We start from the raw sequence: 21,505 nt of genomic DNA on the forward strand, positions 1-21,505 counted from the left end.
AAACAGATCTTTGATACTATTGTTTACGCTTTTACACAATCTCGCAAAAAGATATAATTTTTGCTGTATAATATTTATCAAATAAAATTAGTTTTTCATTAAAAAAGATCGATACACGAATAAAAAAAAGAAGCGACAATTTTATTCCTTCGCAGAGATATTTGTAAAATAATTAAAATGTTTTTTATTAACATATTTTAATCATTTTACACACATTAAAATGTGTTTTTGCTCGCAAATAAAATATAATGCAGGGAAACGGAAGATGTATAATTGAAGGAAACGAAACCATCTTTGGCCGAGAGCGCTTCTGTCATTTGCTCGCATCGCATATTTTATATCAGATCTCCCATCATTTCTCGAGATCTAAAGGAAAGCCTTCCAGCGAGTCTCGAACATCAAAGAGCAAACTCTAAGGTGATTCTTCCGGCTCCCATAACGTCTAACAACTCGTTACTACCCACGCGAAGCCCACCTGTGCCACCTGACATTTCATGTTGTTACGTCAAAATTATCGCTCCAACATTGTTCCGTAAATCACTATCGATCTCGAAGACATAAACGATTGAGAGACAGTCATATAGACCGTCGGGATAGACGCCAATTAAACGAGGATTATCCTGTGGAGGGAAGGATTTTGTGTCCTTCGCGGAATCATCTTCCAGGACATTGGCTCCTGCTTTCTTAATCCCAGTAAATTCGCCATTTCGAGGTCGAGGGGATCGATACTTTTTCCCTCAATGATGCACAAAGTTTCCCGTCGACGACGAGGAGCGGGACGTGTCGAGGGAAAACGAATGACGTTTCTCGGACACGAGGGATACGAGAGGACGCAAACTCGAAATCACATATAAGGCACATTTATATTGGATATTAATTATTTTCATTTCTTTCTTATAATTAATTTCTCTTTTATTAATTAGCAGAAATTATTTCTTACACTGAGAAAAAATCTGGTTGCATTAATTAGAATTCTGGTAGATTCAGTATGTCTGTTGAAAAATGAACGAACCAGAAGTCTTGTAGGAATTACCAGATGAATCTGATTAATTTCTTCCTGTTAAATTTAGCAAATTTTCTGGTTAATAATACTAAACTCGCCAGCACCAAATCGTCTAAAATTTTTTTCCATCTAATCTCAAAAGTCTGTTTAATATTCTGAATTCTAACAAGATTATTGGATAAATTCAATCCAGATTATTGAATAAATAATTTTAAATTCAATTTGTTAGAAATTAAACTGATAAACAGTGATGCAAGAAGAGGATGCAGCTCAAACACACACAATCAGAGAGCTAGCCCTCTTTCTGGCACTGCTGCTCGTAAGAGAAAAAAATATACTTTGGATTTAATGTTAATACAGTTCTTTATATACATTTTATGGCAAATATTGAATACGAGTTAAATTAAGAGTGGCTAGCGGCAAGCAAAGAAATTAATGTAACAAGAAATTTGATAGATCCAACCAGAAAATACTAAATAAAAAAAAAATCCTTATAGTAAAATCTATATTAAACGTTCTAGTTATAAAAAATCGAGTCTTATCATGATAATTAGAAATTCTTGTTTGATTTAACCAAAATGCCTTCAATGTATATACGTCTTGTTGATACAATCAAACGATTTTTCTCAGTGTGCAAATGATAATTTATAATTATTATTTATATTTCGCATTCATATGTTGTAAATGTAACGTTACACTGATACTTTTCTCGTTAGCAAAATAAAATTAATTACAAGATAATTAAAAGAAAAATAATGACAGCATTCATTACTTGTTATCAGAAACCGATCCCAGGCGTGATTAATTAAGAGACACTTTCCGATAGACAAAGAAAAATACAATTATTATTATCGCAATCATGTCGTTAATTAAATAACGACAATCTTATTCATTACTGTTAACTTTTAATTACAACAAAAACAAATAAATGCAACAAACATCTTACGCATAAATCTTGCGCGGGCCACGGCTGTGACAGTCGTAGCCTTCGGCTTTTTTTTTTTTGTGATAAACGAGCGCGAATTTTTCCAACGCGTTCGTTAAATGATTACGCCATCGAGGACGACGAGAACTTTAGAGTACGTCTGGGTGTCTCGCCGGCGATTGACGATATTTTCCTGTCGACGCGGACAGATACAAATGTGCGCAAGAAGCGTCGCGAGATAAACAGGCTCCCTTTTGTTTCCTCGTCGACTCGTCGCGCGGGAAAACGCGCCCGCCCTTTTAATCCGTTCGAGTAGCAAGTCACGACCGCTATTGCGACGCAACGTTGGAAATTGAGCGGGAAAATCTCGACGGGGGCAAATTTGCGGGTCGCCCAGCGTGTATGCCTCGCGATTGGGGTATTATTCCGTCGTGCAAGCACAGATAATTGACTAATTTTCATTAACTCGATCGATACGCGCGCCTCGTAATTTTCATCGGGATGTTCAAGTTAAGAAACGGGGACATTTCCTTTTTTCATAGCGAATTTTTTTTGCGATTTCTTACGTTTGACTACTTGTTGGAAAATTAATTTTCGTGCTCGTGTTGAAAGCTCGTTTTTTAAGAGAGAAATGGCGCTTTGATAGATTAATGTAATTAATTTAATAGATTAATTTTATTGGATTAATTAAATTTAATAGATTGAAATATTCTCTCTCTCAAATATAATTCGAGGTCGATTCATTTTTAAAGAGTTGAGCAAAGTCAACGTTCTTCTAACTTTTCATCATACACGTCTTATAAGCTTGGAATTAAAATCCTATTAAAGTGAGCTCTGCTTGAAATTGATTTAAGAATGTATAATAGTTTTTGTTAACCTTTTAACTTTGCAAAATTCAGTTTACGGAAAGCTCTTCTCCTTGGATCGCTTGGAAATTACTGATACCTTGATATTATTTGTTAAGGAAAAATCACTTCGAAATTAATCAGATTTTATTTAAAAGGACATCCGCTTAATTTTGAAACATTCTGTCAATCTCCTTTTAATTATAATATAATACGATTTAATTCTCCATGAAAGGGGAATTGCGATATGCGATACAATATTATTTCATCAAATGATTTAATCCTTAAATGTAATGGAGTAATGTTACACGAGTTTCTTATCGAACCGACTAGACTAGAGGATTAAGCGATCTACTTAATCCTTTAGAGAGTTAACCGACTACCGAGTTAAGGGGTGGCTTAAGCGTGGACTACGCATAGTTGTGCTCTCCGATCTAATTTATGTGAAGAGACGGCTTTAAATGGATTATCGACGTACAGCCCTTCTTTAGTGCAATTTATATTCCACGCACTCGAATGAGAAGATTAATCGAACAGGTTTCGTTAAAAAGATATCCCTCCTTTTTAAAGAGTCACATATTCCCTTGCCGCGCTTGTAAACGCTACCACATCCATTTCCAGAAGTTTAATAACGCTGTAGGGTCGCATTAGGAGGGCAAGTTTGCACGAACGGAAGACGAGAGCTTCGCTCGGGATATTCGAGGCTTCGGGATCGATTTGTCCTGGAAAGCGCATTACACGTTTCCATTAACGATATTCGCGTTGCGCATCCGTATTTCGCGGGGGAGGACAAGTCGACCGCTGTCACAATCCTGTGACAGGTGCACGCTTGTCAGACGCGATCGGAAAACTTTGCTCATTATCGCGGCCAGCGAGATGCGCATAATCGCTTTATTTTATTCGCAAACTTTCCGTCTTTCCGCGGCAGCTCATTTCATGAAATATGAATTAGCCCATGCATATCGACCCCTCGGGATAAAAGACAAATGCGTCACATCTCTCGATAATGTTCCTCGCGAATTTACATACGCATATATAGGACAGGCCATTTTAATCTACGCATTGAAATATCTCAAAATCCATAAGTTTAAGACAAAAATGTTTTAGACAAAAGTTGTATGGCTTGAAGGGGAACATAAGATGCCATTAGTTTGATCTTGAAGAGTTACCTGAAGATCAGGTGAAGATCACCTCCAACTTTGTAAATGGGACACCCTACATACTTTTACATATTCTTGTAGTTTGCCTCGAGAGCTTTCCAAAACACTATAATGAAGTATTTTTTCATTGAGTTATGAGGCTTGAAATAATTTTTCAATTTTACATAAATCATAAAATATCTAGTAAAATATTCATTTTTTTATTATCTTACCTGAATACTTTTATGTACAAATTAATGGCAGGAATCAATTGGTATAAAGAAAACACACAGTTGTTTTTAAGAAAAAATATGGAATTATTAATTGCAAATTACATATTTTTTCTTCGAAACAATTATGTGTTTTCTTTACCTCAATTGATTCCTTTCATTATTTAGTACATAAAAGTATTAAAGTAAGATAATCGAGAAATAAATATTTTACTAGATATTTTATGGTTTATATAAAATTAAGATATTATATTAAGCCTCATAACTCGGAAAGTACTCAATAAAAAAATACTTTATTATAGTGTTTTGGAAAGCTCTTGAGGCAAGCTACAAGAATATACAAAAGTATATAGAGTGTCCCATTTAAAAAGTTGGAGGTAACTTCACGTAAATAAATTATATTAATAATTGTTAATGCTGTAAGATTCACATATTTTATGCAAACGAGAGCATCGTTTAATTAGACAAGCTTCTTTTAATATTGACACGATGAATAATAATTAAAAATCCTTGCGCATGTTAAAATTAATCGCGCTTCAAGAGACCCAACCGCGCCATCAATTCTATCGCAGATGTACGTGAAGCCTTTACCGAATTTCCCCGCAAAATGTCACTTACAACTGTAGCTGCTGTTGGATAATACTCGATTCACTCTCAGTATTTAATACCGTGTCTAGGCTCAGAAGGCTAATTAACTTATCCTTAGTCCATCACACGTAACGAACACGGAACGGGGATAGGATCGAGCCGGGATTAATCGGGGCTCGTAAGCCCCGGGCTTTCATTAGCTGCAGCTGCCTGACGCGCGTCGCGTATCAATCTTTATTCATAGCCCCCGCAAAATCACTCCCAACTTCCGTAATAAATTTAGCCAAGATGCGTTTTCAGCATATCCGGGTAACGTTTGCCCGACTCGCTATTAAATGAGAAATCGTATTTTCGACGAGAAACCAATTTATCCGCGACGTAATGTCTCTCGGCGGAGCTCGACGACATTAATCCTACGATACGATTCGCAACTTTTAAGTTTGCCGAAAGCGTCTATAAATGAGCGACGTCGATCCTCTCGGTTTCTCCGACTTCCGTTCGATTTCTGACGGATTTAACGAGGAAACACGTTGCCCTGATAAATAATATCTGCTCGCTCCCCGATGAATACACTGAAAAAAGAATTTAGTAGTAAACACTAGAATTTAATAACAATTAGTAAATGATTTGGGCAGATAGTTCTAATTAAATGTGTGGTAACAATTGCAAAAAAAATTAATTAAGTAAATAAAATATTTAGTTTAGACTATTTAAATTTAATTCATTCAATTACAAATTTGATTCGTTTAACAAAACTTTAATAACTGTAATCAAATTTTGGTAGCAGAAAATAATATTTAATAAGTATTATCAGATATTTGGTAATTTTAACTAGATCATGATAACGAGAAATTAAAAAATTAAAATTAATTAAAATCAAATTTTTTAATTATTATTTTTTCATTTATAATTTATACTTGCATATTGCACTTTAAAATAGGTAATGAACGGATTATTTTTGTTTATTTGCCGGACATTTACTTATAAAATCAATTTAATATCTGAAACGCGCGAAACTTTACACGACTATCTTACCAAAATTTGTTAATAATTATCAATTATTTTATCAAACATGTTGACCTAACTAAATCATTTAATAATAATTATCAAATATCTAATAATCTTAAATTGAATGATTTAGTAATATTTACAACAATTTAATACACATTTAATAACAATCATCAAAGATTTTATAATAAGTATTAAATATTTAATAATTATTACTAAATTGTTTAATTGATTCAATTGCAAACAAAATTTGTTTGCAACTAGACCAATTGAAGATTTAGTAATTATTATCAAATATGGTAATATTTATCAAATATTCCATTAAAATTCACAACTAAATATGTATATTTGATAATCATTACCAATCAGTTTTTTCAGTCTATAGGCTCATTGTTTCCCCATCGAACGCGCGTATCGCGTTAATGCGCGCCTGCCGGAAGCCCGTGGGCCTTCCGGAATTAACCTAGAATCATATCGACGGCTCTCGCAATCACCGGCTTTCATTATCTGTTACAGATGCTGCGACCTCACCGGCCCCGCCGTCAGCCATCGCGCCTCCCGTAATCGGTTCGGGGTATTAATCCCTCGTCAGTGATTTCGGGGCTTGCCCCAATTCCCGCCGAAATTCCCGTCACGATGCGGGGACCGCATTCGAGCTGGATGTCGCATCGCGATACCGATGGATCGAGTCGTTCCACTGGGATGAGACGGCATCGGGACGCACTCGCGAATTGGGACGAGTAGAGCCGCGTCGCCGGGATCGACCCTCGTTCCATCCCTTCCTCCTTCCTTCAACGACCCTCGAAAAACAACGACCTCGATTCAGCGCCTCCCCGGTCGACGTATCCCCCGCTTCCGGGACGGGACCCTCATGCATATGTATAGCTTGTGAAGGATCCCAGTCAAGGTCGAATCGGTCGTCCAGATCCCGACGTAGACCAGTGGAAGCAGTGCGCTCGATATCGCCTCGCGGTTAAATCGGGTACGCTTATTGCCAGCTGATTGGCAGCTCGGCCGATCCTGAGGAGCTAAGATCCAGTCGGAAACTCGGATGTGTATATGTTTCTGGCGATAACGTATGAACGTTGCACGCGGATAACGATGCTTCTGGAGGAACAGACTTGTCGGAAATGGGACTCGGGACGTGAGATTGCGAGCGCAATCGGGGAGAGGAAAGCTTAACAGAGCTCGGCCGCTCTCGACTGGAACGTCACGTGTACGTGTGTGTTTCCAGGATGGAGATATCGGAGAATCGAATTAATGACTGCAATTTGCACAATCGGATATAGCCGCGAAACTCGAGATTCGCCGATCGAGCAAGTTTAACGAACTGGAAGATTGCCGCGCGGCCACAAAGATATTTCTAATGTAATTCGCGTTGGACTCGAAAAATTTTAGATTAACAGTCTCGATCCAGGTCGAACCTTGGCCGATAGCTCCGGCTGTGTCATCACCGCTGTGGAAGATTGGAACTGCGAATACACGTGAAATCTCGTCAACCGGTGGGCTCGGGGAAAAAAAAAAAGGAAATTTCGAAATTGGCCCGATGAGGCCTTGAGCAAAAATCGCGAACGTCACGATGGGAATAATGGCGCAACTGTTGCTGCCATGAATTAGGTCAATGTTTCGCAATCCCCTGTCGAATCTCCCCGTGTGCGCTAACGGGACTTTAAATTCCGACCAAGCGAAAAACTAGCATGACGCGGTGTTCTTGACGCGACAAAATGTAGCAAAAATGAAGGCGCGAAAGCGGGTCGCGCGATATCCAGTTTGAAGGAGGATACTTTCATCATTTTTGCCCCAAGGGGTGTTTAATTGAGGAAGGGAGCGCGACGCATGAACGTGCCGTCATCATGTAGAAGCGGAAATTCGTGAGATGCTGACCCAAGCAAACGAGACCTTCGTCGCCAACGTGTAGCACTTTTCAGGTACGTGGTTTACTTTTTCCCTCGATAAAACAAAATTCGCCAATTTATCACAATATGGACACAAAGTATTTTGTGTTATATCGTCAATCATAAAGCTTATGAATTGCGCTAATTGTAAGAGAAAGAAAATTATAAAAGGATTTTTATATATATGGCAGAATATATAATAAAAATCTTTTTGTAAAACTCTTTATGAAAGTATTTTAATTGAAAACACTGTTCAAAATGGTTGTTTTAATTTTCAGAAATAACGATATTAAAAAATTTATTTAAAAATTGAAAATTAATATAAAACAAAAAAGTAAAAAAAAAATTATTTAAAAATTGAAAATTGAAAATTAATATAAAACAGAAAAGTAAAAAGAAAATTTAATTAAAGAACTTATAAAATATATAAATGGTTTTTAAATTATTGTAATTATTTTACTGAAATTTTTTAAGATTTCTTAAAATAAAGTCGATAATATTAAATATGTATATTAAATATGTACTATTCCCTATAATATAATGTGAATCATAATCGCGCTACATTTTTGGCGTTTGTATTTATAGTTCACTTTTTCGTTCACGTTATACTGTCTCGAGTCTATGTATTTTATTCATTCAATTTTATTTATTTACTTTTTTAGTGGGCACTTTTTTAATAATTATTAGCGGTTATCGAAATTTTATTTTTACGTCTGGAGCTTTAACATTATGAATACATACCCATAGTTAAGGAGTTAAGAAATGATTCACATATGGCATATTATATAAGTAATTTATGTAAATTACTTACCATATATCTCGTTGATCCATCCGTTATTTAAATTTCCTTTTTCTCTCTTGCTCTCTTTGTTCCTCGTGGCACTTGCACTCACTCAACTTCCTCGTGGCACTTGAATTCACTCGCGCAAATATTCGCAATTGCGTTTGAAAAAGAAATTCGATAATATACATACGAAGCGTATCGAATCACTACTTGACTGCTCTAGTGCCATCGTACGAATGATAACAAGGCTGTGACGTGTAAACAATAGCGGGCTCGTTACACTTTTTCCGAATATATTCTTAATCCCCTCTGCTGGAATATTTTACGTACTTCGGGCAGAGAGTATAGCAAGCCCGCTATTGTTTACATGTCACCTTGTTATCATTCGTACGGCGACACTAGAGCAAATAGTGATCCAATACGCTTCGTATATCGCCGAATTTCTTTTTCAAATGCAATTGCGAGTATTTGCGCGAGTGAGTGCAAGTGCCATTGAGGAATTTGAGTGAGTGCAAATGCCATGAGAAATTTGAGTGCCACGAGAAACAACAAAGAGCGCAAGAGAAAGAAAGAAAATTTAAATAATGGATCAACGAGATACGTGGTAAGTACATTTTACATAAATTACATAACAATACACAATTACACAATTTACATAAATTATTATACACATATACATACATACACGATATACATACAAGTGGAAATATTTTAATTGAAAACACTGTTATACGAAACGATTGTTTTAATTTCCAAAAATAATAATATTAAAAAATTAAAAATTTATTTGAAAATTGAAAACTGAAAATTAATATGAAACAAAAAATTTTAGTTAAAAAGACCTGGCGCTGCCAATTTTATTAGTATATTGTTCAGTTTGAAAGTCTAACTTTTCAAATATAAATCAATATAAATTAATTAAAGAAATTAAGCTAATAAATTTAAATGTTAGATTAATAATTAAAATATGTTCCAATTTTTTAAATATATATTTAATTGGATTATGTATTAATTTTATATTGACAGCGCCAAGTTTCTTTAATTAAAATCTTTTTTCAACAACAGTTAGATACAATTAGTGTATAAACTTGGCGCCTTTCTTACCTTTTTTTTTTAAAAAAACGATATCATATACTTGAGCTGTAGTATACTTCCTAAACCAATACGATATTGACGCGCTTATATGTCCATTGTTATTTTAGCAATATATCAATAGTTTCAAAGTTGAAGCGTATAACAGTTGACCCGATTTTCCAACTTGTAATATATGACACCGCTACGATTACTGAAAATAATTCGTAAAACTTGTTTGTTTTAATCTTTTCGGCAATATATAATGTTAATATTTCAGGAGACTAAATACTTTTTTTCTTTCTAAAAAAAAAGATTATTACGTATTATGAAAGAAAAATGGATAGAATTTACCTTGAGTAAGCTACCTTAATGAATCGCATAATTAAATAAACAGAAGTTAATGATATAAGTAGAATTAAATTAATGACGTAATTAGAATGAAAAACAGTGTGAGATGTGCGATAGATACAAAAAAGTAGATAAATGTTGCAAATTTGTAATTTTCTATGCTTTTTTCGCACTTGTAATTATTTGACTTTTATCTCTTATCGTCTTCTTTCTTTTACAATTAAAATAAATTAGTTAAATTAATTAAATTTATTCAAAATTTCAAGTATATTAGAAACATTTTTATAATTTATGAAATATAATTAATTATCTTAAAATGTCAAAATTAAATTTTCATATACTATCTTATAAATTTATATATTAACTGTGTGTTTAATTTAAATATTAATTATTTATAATAATTTATAAATAATAATAATAAAATTTATATTTAAATCAAATTCATAAAGGAAAAAAACTGGATATAATAAAAATGAATTAAAATATCTTTTTTTCCCTAAATAACTATTTAAAAAATAATAAAAAAATATAAGTTTTTAAAATGAATGTTCTACATTTTAATTTTTTTATCTCTTTTCAAGTCAAAAATTATTCCAATTAAAATTTTCAAATTAATAAACCCTGGTACAAAAGGTTTAATGAATGAAATTTCTTTAATTAAATTTTTCCGTAAACGAATTGTCCGCGTGAAATTTTATTTGAGAAAGACAAAATTACGCGTTAAAGTAAATGGACCGCGTTGCTCGACTCGGTGACTTATTTCTGGAAAGGCAACGCAACAGCTTTATCAATGTTAAACTTCTCAGGCCCGCTGATAATTTATCTTGCTTTATGTCATGACGAATTCGTCACCTGTTGATCTCATTCTTTCCGCAATTTACGTGAATTGAATTGGATTCGATGTGCCAACGATGTGCCATTGGCCTCTGAAATTTACATCTCTACAGAAATTAAGTGATCGAATAGTTGTTTTAAGCGAACGTTGCCGATTCGTGCAGTTTTAAACAGAAATATGAAACGCTTTTGATAATTTGAAGGAGATAGTAAATAATAATATTATTTTCGAAAATACAATATTAAAAAGCTCCACATTTTTTGCCAAATAAGACATTGTGTAAAAATATAAAGCGAAATAAATTTATTTAAAAATACAGTTAAAGATGGAAAGTAAAAAATATAATTATGCATAATTAATACATTTTTTATTAATATTTATTAATATATTTTCATGCAATTTTCTTCACAATTCATTAAAGACGTTTTCTACTTTTACTCAAGAGTTTTGTATAAAAGATTGCATTATTCGAAAAATGTAAAATTCTAAAAGTTCGATTAAGCTTAAACTTGTTGAATTGCGTAAAGTAATAAATAATTGCGTTAAATTTCAAATGAAGCATAATATAATTAGATCGCGCGGAGGAACAATAAAAAAATTTTAATGATGAGCGAATGATTTATTGATCCGAATAGAACGATATAACGAAGATGTAAAAAGAAATAATGGAATTGTCTGCGATCGCGAAAGTGGCGCATATGAATATAATACGATTTCAATATAGCATCATTACGGAATAATGAGTAACGTATCGGATGACATATCAGATATTATGTATCGAGAGAAAATGAATTTAGATAATATATACACACTCTCTAACATCTCTCTTACATTTATTTTATTATTTTAGAATTTAATTATTTAATTCATTATTACATTTATTTTATCATTTTAGAATTTAATTATTTAATTCATCATTACATTTATTTTATTATTTTAGAATTTAATTATTTAGTTCATTATTACATTTATTCTACTATTTTAGAATTTAATTATTTAATTCATTATTACATTTATTTTATTATTTTAGAATTCAATTATTTAATTCATTTAAAGTATTTAATTTATTTATAAAAATTCTCTGATTATTTCATTTTTGCAAAACATGTATGAATACTTAAAAAGAGATTGCGCGGGGAAATGAATCCAGCGATTTGGATTTATCGGAATAAAAGTAATTGAGCAGTTCTTTCTGCGAATCGACCGGAAATGTTCTAGAAAACTTTCAATTCTTACTATCGTCTATAAAATAGCGACTATAAAAAAATTCAAGAGAATCGTCGCGTCATTTTTTTTCAACATTGCCCGACATCTCCCACATTGTACGTTTCCAATTTAACAATGTCGAGTCGCGATAATCCCGGGATAAACCCCGTTTCGCATGCAGGCGAACTTTCTTCCGCCCGGAAATTGTAGAACGAGTATCCATCAGGAACCGATGCATCTCATTTCATTGAGATTGGCTCTCGAAAGTTGTTGGGGCTTTCGTAAATACGGAAATCACGGAGCGCCTCCCAGAGGCGCTGGCACAAATTTCCCCGGTTAATTTGCCATTATCGTTAACGGCATTTATAGCGTGTTAAAGGGAGGAAACATCGGAGAGAGATAGGGTTACACAAGACTCAAGGAGACAGAATAATATTTATAAAAATGTTATACTGATATTGAAAATTTTTAAAAATCTTGTCATAATTCTGAGTGAATTTTTATGGCAAAAATTTCACCTTGTTTTGATTTTATTACAATTGTTTAAAATTATATAGTTAGTATAATATAATTTCAGACAATTATTTATGTCATATATTCGTTTATTTTTTAAAACATGTAATAAAAATGTATATAATGATATCAGAATGCAATATAAAATTGAAGCACATAAAATTTTACATTTTAATTTTACAGTTTATTTTGCTTATTGTATTAATTGTTTTTAAATGCATTAATATAAACTTTTATTTATTAAATAAAATTCTTTAAAATTATTAAATAAAATTGTTTCTAAACTAATATAAACTTTCTAAATTAATATAAACGTTTTTTTATTAACTAAAATTGTTTCTAAATGCATTAATATAGACTTTTATTTATTAAATAAAATTCTTTAAATTTATATATAATATTATATAATAGTTTATATATTATATATTATATAATAAATTTTTCTCATCTAATTTACAAAAATATATTTTAGCGTTTTTTCGAAATTAATAATCTTGAAAATTAAAGGATTATTGATTTCACAATTAAAAGATTTCAAAATAAAATAAAATCTAAAACGTATATTTGTAAATTATCACAATAATCTTGACAATCTTAATTTGATAATTTGAATACTGTCTTCATACTTAATTAAAAAATCTTATCTCGAGATAAAATAAGACAATATCAAGACTAATCTTGGTATCTCGTGCAACCCCAGAGAGAGAATTCGAAGCGTCGGTCCGACAATTGTCTTCAATCAAATATCGAGCGCCGGGCGATAATAACTCGGCGTTACCCGTCCAATATAATTACATGACGGCAATTTTCCCGGCTTAACAAGCTTCTAGTCGGTCATAAATGTCCGCGTAAATTGAGACTAATACCTGAATGTTACTCGCGACAATTGTATATGTGAAGTCATGTCGACACGACACGACTTGGATAATTCAATCGCGAAGGATGAAAAGCTTTCGGACGTGTTTTGCGTGTTCACGCAAGTCGGAGAGAGGATTATGCGAATATAAATTATTCTGTATCCGCGCTAGAGCGACTCTCTCCCGAGGAATTTTTTAACAAGTAGATTTACAGTCTACACACGAATTGAATCCTTCGCGGCTTCCGCGGGGATAAAAGCCCCTTGATTCAGACGCATTCGATAACACGAATGGGACTCGCATACGCGAAAGGACTTGGAGAATGCCTACATCTTTTTAAAAACAGTCGGGAGAAAATAATGTTCCTTCCATTGGAAAAATTTATCTATCTATTTCCATCGCGAATTCTCCATCGATATCCGACCCAAGGACCAATTTAATATTCCATCACGATAGAAAAGTGCACTTTTCTGCTCTCGAAATGGTATAATGATAGTAATTATCATTGCCAATAGGTATAATGGTATAATGGTATGATGATGGGAATCATCATTGCCAATAGGTAGTAATATAACAAATTTCGCACACAAGAGGTTGTTATAGATATCATAGATATCGAATCTTTCTTTCAGAAGCTTATTAAGAAATTTTTGTCGTCCTTATTTATCCTGAAAATATATATAAAATATAATGCCATAGTGTTAATTCTTTACGACTCAAAATTAATTTTGACAAATAAATCAATATTTTGATCTTATTTGAATATTATCTAATTAAATAATACAAAACCAGTCATGATGAAAATAAAAAGATATCCAGATTTTTATCATTTTAAATTCCTTATTTCATGGTTAAAAATATCGACGAACAAATCACTTTCAAATATGTCATGATTTATTTGGATATCAAGAAAGAATCATCTATTTTTGAAAATTTTTAACGAGACAATTCTTTCTTCAAATTCAAGTCTTCTCCTTTTAAAATCTCACAGAAGAAAATATAACGCCATGTATTTAATTCTTCACGACTCAAAATTAATTTTGACAAATGGATCGTTGTTTTGATTTTATTTGAATATGGTTTAATCAGTAATATAAAACCCCAATCATTTTAATAAAAATATCAATTTTTATCATTTTAAATTGCCATTATTACATGATTAAAAGTATCGATGAACAAATCGCTTTTAAATATAGTGTTATTATATCATTTATTTGGATATAATTTATTATATAATTTATTTATAATTTATTATATATTTATTTATGGAAAACGAATCGTTAGTCTTCAAAAATTGTTTCAACGAGGCGACCTTTTCTTTAAAAATTTTCTAAAATTTAAATCCTCTTCCTCCAAAGTAACCCAGAGAAGACAAATCGTACACATGCGGTATTCAACTGTGCATACGATGATAACGTTAAATCAGTCGAGGTGAGAAATGCGGAACGTCGAATTACGCGCAAATCTACTTAAACAAAGCGCAATGGGAACCTGGTGTTATTCGAGAGATGTTAGTCCGTGCACATTTGTCATTGAGATAATTTTCGTGCGAGATGGAGCCTCAAAAGCTCGATAATCACGCGACTAAATGGAAGTAATCCGATAAATATCGTAAGTTCACACGTGGCCTTTGTCGCGGTATGCGTGTCAACGAGGAGCAATCGATCTTTATCTAGTTACAATCGGTCCTAAAAGAGTAGTTGTACAACGGGATTAATTTCGATGTGACAAGTGAACGATCTCGAAGGGAAATAATTCTTGTTTTTTGTTATATAAATTGTTAATTATTATTTAATAATTGTATGATTGATTATAATTGATTAAGTAATTATTTAAATTAGTGTCTACGTTACAATAAATAATTAATTTCCTCGAGATATCGGTAATTATTTTATTAAAATATTTAAAATTGCGATATTGATAGAATAAAATACGATATTACGAAATCAAGGCTTTATTGCGTGAATTAAAATTATTTTTCACTCATGTTTTAAAAATATCATTTCGCCAAAAAGTTGCTGTTATCGTGTCTAAAAATATAATCCAAATTTAATTATCGACAATTCAAGACAGTCGGCTTTAAAAATAAAAATCAAAAAATGGATTATAAAATGTAAAGGTAATTATTATAAAAGCTAATAAAGCTAATTAGCTATAAAACTATTTATATATTGATTAAACATATTTATCGAATAAAGTAAGAATTATTTTCTTTCAAATCGCCTTCACAACTTTTTACATCAACCTGCAACGATGGGGCGATATAAAAACATGTATCGGGCATCGTGTAGTTTTGATCGCGCAGTAACATTAAAAAAAAAAAATGCACGCAGTTAGTGCATAGTTTTTACAACACGATGCCCAACGTGTTTTCTGGTGAAAAACTAGGATACAGCTCTCTGTTGCCTTTATCCTCGCGCGTTTTCACCGAAAGGGTTTTAAAGCTGATGGATTGACCGAGGGCCACGTATGACGAGGACGAAAAAACGACTTTTTCGGCGATTTTTCACTTTAAAAGTTTCCACAACATTTCTCGCCAACTTTTCCTCAGTCGCCCCATAAATGTCGTTGCGGCGACAACGATTAACGAGATTGCGCGTCAATGGTTAACATGGGCGTGAAATAATTATTTTAATATTCATCAGTCGACGGCGACATTTAACCCTCATATCTTCTGGCTTTAATAAATGAAATATAATTACAAATTAAATCCCGGAGTCTATTTTTTCTTTACACATATTTTTATCTGTGAATTTCGTAATCAATTCACTATTTCATAATTTTCGGAATCATTTTTTTTAAACTTTAGAATTTTGAATATCAATTGTTTATATTGACGAATTTATATTTAATAAATAAATTAAATATAAATTAAATATAAATTATTTATTAAATAAATTTAATAAATAATTTATATCTATTAAATATAAATTTTTAAATATATTTATTAAATATAAATTTATTAAATATAAATTATTTATTAAATAAATTTAATAAATAATTTATATTTAATAAATAAAATGTATTTACAAATTTTTTTTAAATCCAAGAATCTATTCTCGCACATTTTTATCTGCAAATTAATCAATCTATTATTAATTTATCTGTCGGAAACTTTTTTTTAGGGCATTAGAATTTTAAATATTAATTATCAATTATCGAGGTCACAAAATTATTTCTTCTAAACTAAAACATTATACACGTTTCTCTACTTTTATTCGTTTTACACTGGAGCAAATATAAAATCTCTCAGAAATGACATTTTAAAAATAATATCGATTCATAAATATATAATGCGCTATATTGCCTGTTGCTCGTCAAACTTACGAAAGCCCATATAACTTTGTTCGCAATTTTTCACGTTAGCATCCGTATGTCATCACCGGAACCACCGATCCTCCCGAGAGGAGAGAGACTCTCTCTTGCGTGAAAGAGCATCCGACTTGTTAGAGAAATGTCATCTGGCCGGTGGATTCGACCGAGATGTCAAAGAGCTAATTAAGCTGCGAGACAGAAAAGGATCATGTATTCCGCGAACAAAAAACTGCCTTGCTTTCATTATTTTATCTGCAATATTTACTTTTGAGTTGGCCCACGCATTATCTCGCATACAACATGAATTCTTCAAAAATAAAAAAATTATTATTATTATTATTATTATTATCATATTATCATTTATTTTCATTCTAATTAATTATTATTAAATGTCATATTTATTAGCAAAAATATACACGAGACATTACAATTTTATTATTAATAAAGACAATGAGAGACGTATTTTAAAACCAGATTTTAAATATGGATAGAAATTATATAAATTATTACAGAAATTATAATTTGCGCTGGAAAATTGATTCTCCGGTGTGGATTTTATTTGAGACTGCCATAAAAAACAATTTTACAGGAAAATACCTTTCCTGTAAAAAAATGTAATCTTGTCACGTCATCTGTGCAGACCGCTCGAAGGTGAGAGGGGGCGAATCTCGACGGGGCAAGGGTGTCGTCTCGCCGTGGTAGCGGTGACGTCGCGATCGGCAGGGTCCAAGGGCCCATGGCCGGGAACTGTTTCCGCTGGTGGCTCCCGATCGCGATCCTATCCGGGTGCTTTCCCCCCTCAGCGACCGACGCCGCTCGTATTTCGTGCACGTCCACCTATCTCACGGAGGTGGCCCGCGGCGGGGACGTGGTGGTCTTCCTGGGCGAGAAATGCGACCGGGAGATCAACGTCACCGAGATACAGGATCACTTGGCCGCGTCCGACGAGGTGGCCGGCGAGCTCTCGATCAGCGTGATGCCGAGATCCCGTGAGTAAAATCCCTACTTATCTCAGGATGAATTTGTCGATACGGATTGCCATCGATGATGCGAGATATCTCGGATATGAAATTTTTATAAAAAGCCATTACTCGCGAATTATTATTGGCGAGGAATTCAAATAGTTCACATAAGGATTATCTTTTTTAAGCTCGTTTTAAACGATTCATAATTCGAGCTTTTATAACGTGGTTCTGCGAAAGCTTCTTTAGATTTGAAATACACGGTAAAATTCTATTTATAAATTTACGCGTCATTTTCAGGTGTGTTTATCCCCATGTATATTTCACGTGTTCAAGAGCTTTCGAAATTACGAAAAATTTATAAATAGAATCCTTTTCTGAATTTTGCTCTTGAACAGACGAGTTTATAAATGGAATTCCTTCTTGAATTAGGGATCGTCTAAAGAAGCGAAAGACGTGGAAGAAAATAACAAAATATGGAATATTCATGTCACGTTAAATAAAAAATGAACAAATGGAATCCTAAATTCTGTTCAAAAAATTTATTTATTAATTTAAGGATTTTCTGTATATACAATCCCAGCAAAAAGCTGAAAATCAATATTGACGAATATCCACTTTTGGTGTATTTTGAATATGAGAAATTGTGTGGAATAATTACAATTTGATCTTAACTATAGTGCAGAGATGTATTTTTTAATATTTATTGCGTTTTTACTGAAATATTCCGAATTTTGTTAATCGAAATTATTAACTTTTAGCAGAGAATTTTGCCTTGTGACAGATACATGGCTAACTTCATTGAATTATATTTAATATCTTTTTAACCAGTTAGTACTTGTATAATATTATTTGACCAAATATTTCCTCTGTATCTAAATTTTTGCAAATTTTAAACAAATTCTAAATATTACTTCCATGTGTTTTCGTCATTTCAATCGACGTGGTTATATGTTTCCCATAAGAACACATGTTAATTCGGTGCAAATTAAAATCCTTATACTTGTGAACGCTTTAGTGAATCGATTTAAAAATTGTACTGAACATTCTAAACACATGTAAGAACATTCTGTACAATTTTCATTAAATTCTCAATATTTTGAAAATAGGTACAAAACATCCTTAAGTATCTTGCTAATTAAAATTTTTAGAATTTTAAAAAGATACAGAATTTTAAAATGTTATTTATATTTTAATCGAAAGCTCGAAAATTTTCAGTCCCTTTAAGAGGCCTATTTAAATATTAAAATTAACAGAGAAATTATTTAAGAAAGAATCCAACAAATCGTAGTTAAAATTAAATTCAAAATTTTTAGCTTACTGATCCCAATCATTCTTAATACTACGTTTCTCATAAGAACACATGTTAATTCGATGCAAATTAAAATCCTTATACTTGTGAACGCTTTAATGAATCGATTTAAAAATTGTACTGAAGATTCTAAACACATGTAAGGACATTCTGTACAATTTTTATTAAATTCTCAACCTTTTAAAAATAGGTACAAAACATCCTTAAAAAGATTTCGGGGCATCTTTCGTTTTACAATTTTCAAATATCTGTCATAAAATATCTCGAATCGAGATTATTTAATATAAAAATGGTCGTAAAAACAATGATCGAAAATTAACAAGCCGGGTAAACCAACGTATAATAGTGTATTGATTAAATGATACGCGAGAATCTATAGGCGGAAATTAGCGATAAGAGAAACATCGTGCGAATTGTAATCTCATACAAACGTCAATTAATCAAATCACTATTGTTGTAACGCGACGGTTGTTTTTCCCGCGAGTTAATTAATTATATCTCCACTCGTGTATGTTCGCTATACGCCAAAGATATGATGTTAAATTTTAATGTAACGTTCCGCGCTCGCTCTGTACACACGCGGAATATATACGCGATATTACATATTACGTATATCCATCATACATATAATATGTATCGAGCGACCGTAATGTAATCATTCGCGCGTTTCCGTTACGCGGTATCAGAAGCGGCTCTAAATTTGCATGCGCATGAATCACGCGCCGTCCAATAATCCAATTATGTGTTCGAATCAAGACCCGACCGATTATGTTTGGCTGCCAAGTGTCGGCGAGACATACGAAGAGGGCTTTCTGCTCGTTGTAACGCGCGTTTCACGGAAATGACGAAACTTTGCTCGGATAACGGACGCCAAGTCGACCGCCGACGACGAGCTTCCGGTATAAAATACGATCCGCGTGACATAAAACTGATACGCGATTGCGAGGGAAGATCGGATTCGCGCCGAGGACCATCCTCGAGTATCAGTAAGAGACCCATAGATGCTCTCCGGGATGCTCTAATAGAGCTCTCCGTGTTGTCTGCTTCCATTATATCTGTTACAATCGCCGGCGACCACGTGTATTTGTACCAAGACGCGTATCTGGATGGAATCTGGCTTCAAGAAGCTGCAACAAAGCGAGATGTTCGATGTTATTAGGTATCAATTGCAATGAGCGAGACGCGAGAAGAGGAAAGAATCGCTTGCTCCTCGAATGGGGGGAGATGGCGAGCTTATTAGAGTCTCGATAGCCAAGGACTCTCCCTTGAAAATTGCACCATCAATACACGTCGCGTTTTCCCTTATTTTTCTTTCTTTCTTGAGGTGCATCTCGAGTTCTCTCGCGAGGAACTGTTGGAATTAATTAATTTCCAGTGACATGCGAGACGGAAACCGGGGGCCTCGGCGCGCTGATCCACGCTGTCGGTGAGAGCAACACGAAGGCGGTAATAGCCGCGCTTGACAGCTCGATCTGCGAGGTGGCCGCCAAACTCGCCCATCTCGGAAATAAACCATTGCTCACGTGGACCTGTCCGTTGGTAAGTGTTTTCACCTTTACTGGTGCTCGTGACAGTTGGCACAATTATCGGAGTCGAATCGATAGTTGGCGATTAAGGTACGTGTATTTCCAGAAGCAAAAGCTTCCGCGAAACTTGCCACGAATAAAGCTATTTCCATTTGCAATTTCCGATTAAGGAAAATTGGACTAATAAAGTTTTCTAAAATTTCACGGCAAAGAAACGAAAAGTTTTCCCAGCGCGTCTGATTATTGTTAATTTGAATCACTAGTTTATCTAAATAGTTTTTAGATTTTAGATAAATTCGCGCATCTCTGGAAATAAATTATTGTTTATATGGATTTGGATTTATTAATAAATTTATTTATAAATTGATTTATTTATAAATTTGATACGGCCATTTTATTCTACGATAAAGTCATTTTATTCTAGATAAATTCGCGCATCTCTGGAAATAAATTATTGTTTATATGGATTTGAATTTATTAATAAATTTATTTATAAATTGATTTATTTATAAATTTGATTTTTACGGATAAAGCCATTTTATTGCAATGTCCATGTCTAATAAAGAAAATTGTAATAATCAAGATTTATAAGATTTTAAGTCAAAGTAATGAAAAGTTTTTTAAAAGATTCATCTGATTTATTATTGACTTGGATTACTTTAGTTTATCCAAATAATTATTTTTAGACAAATTCGCACGCTTGAGGAGTAAATCGTTGCTCATAGATCTGTTCGTTAGTGTTTTCTCATGGTTCGTACAATTATCGGAAGCGTTGAACCGATGATAGTTGGCAATTAAGATACATTTGCTCTATTTCGAGAAACAAAAGATTCCAGAAAATTTGACAAATAAAATTATTCCATTGCAATTTCCTTGTCTAGTGAAAAAAAATTATATTAATAAAGAATATAATTATATTAATAAATAAAATTTACAAAATTTTATGTCCAAATAATAAGAAATTTTCTAAAAAGGATACGTCCGACTTATTATTGATTCGAATCACTATTTTAGCCAAATAGTTGGTTTTAGACAAACTTGCATATTTTGGGAATAAACCATTGCAAACATTGCTCGCATAGATTTGTTCGCTAGTGAGTATTATTATCTTTTTTTCATGATTCATACAATTTAGACATG

The 21,505-nt window shown here is 32.9% G+C and overlaps 1 protein-coding gene across 1 annotated transcript in view; it reads left to right on the forward strand.

Annotated features, from left to right (window-relative positions):
• LOC105250130 (retinal guanylyl cyclase 2) overlaps positions 1 to 21,505 on the forward strand; it is a 72,203-nt gene that overhangs the window by 16,868 nt on the left and 33,830 nt on the right. Inside the window, exons 2-4 of the mRNA XM_011256074.2 lie at positions 6,255 to 7,666; positions 17,206 to 17,554; positions 20,215 to 20,378. Coding sequence (XP_011254376.1) covers positions 17,302 to 17,554; positions 20,215 to 20,378 — 417 coding nt within the window. The 5' untranslated portion in view covers positions 6,255 to 7,666; positions 17,206 to 17,301. The remainder of the gene's footprint in view (positions 1 to 6,254; positions 7,667 to 17,205; positions 17,555 to 20,214; positions 20,379 to 21,505) is intronic.

The sequence above is a fragment of the Camponotus floridanus genome, unplaced genomic scaffold (assembly GCF_003227725.1).
Source record: "Camponotus floridanus strain SB8 unplaced genomic scaffold, Cflo_v7.5 scaffold32, whole genome shotgun sequence".
NCBI lineage: Eukaryota > Metazoa > Arthropoda > Insecta > Hymenoptera > Formicidae > Camponotus > Camponotus floridanus.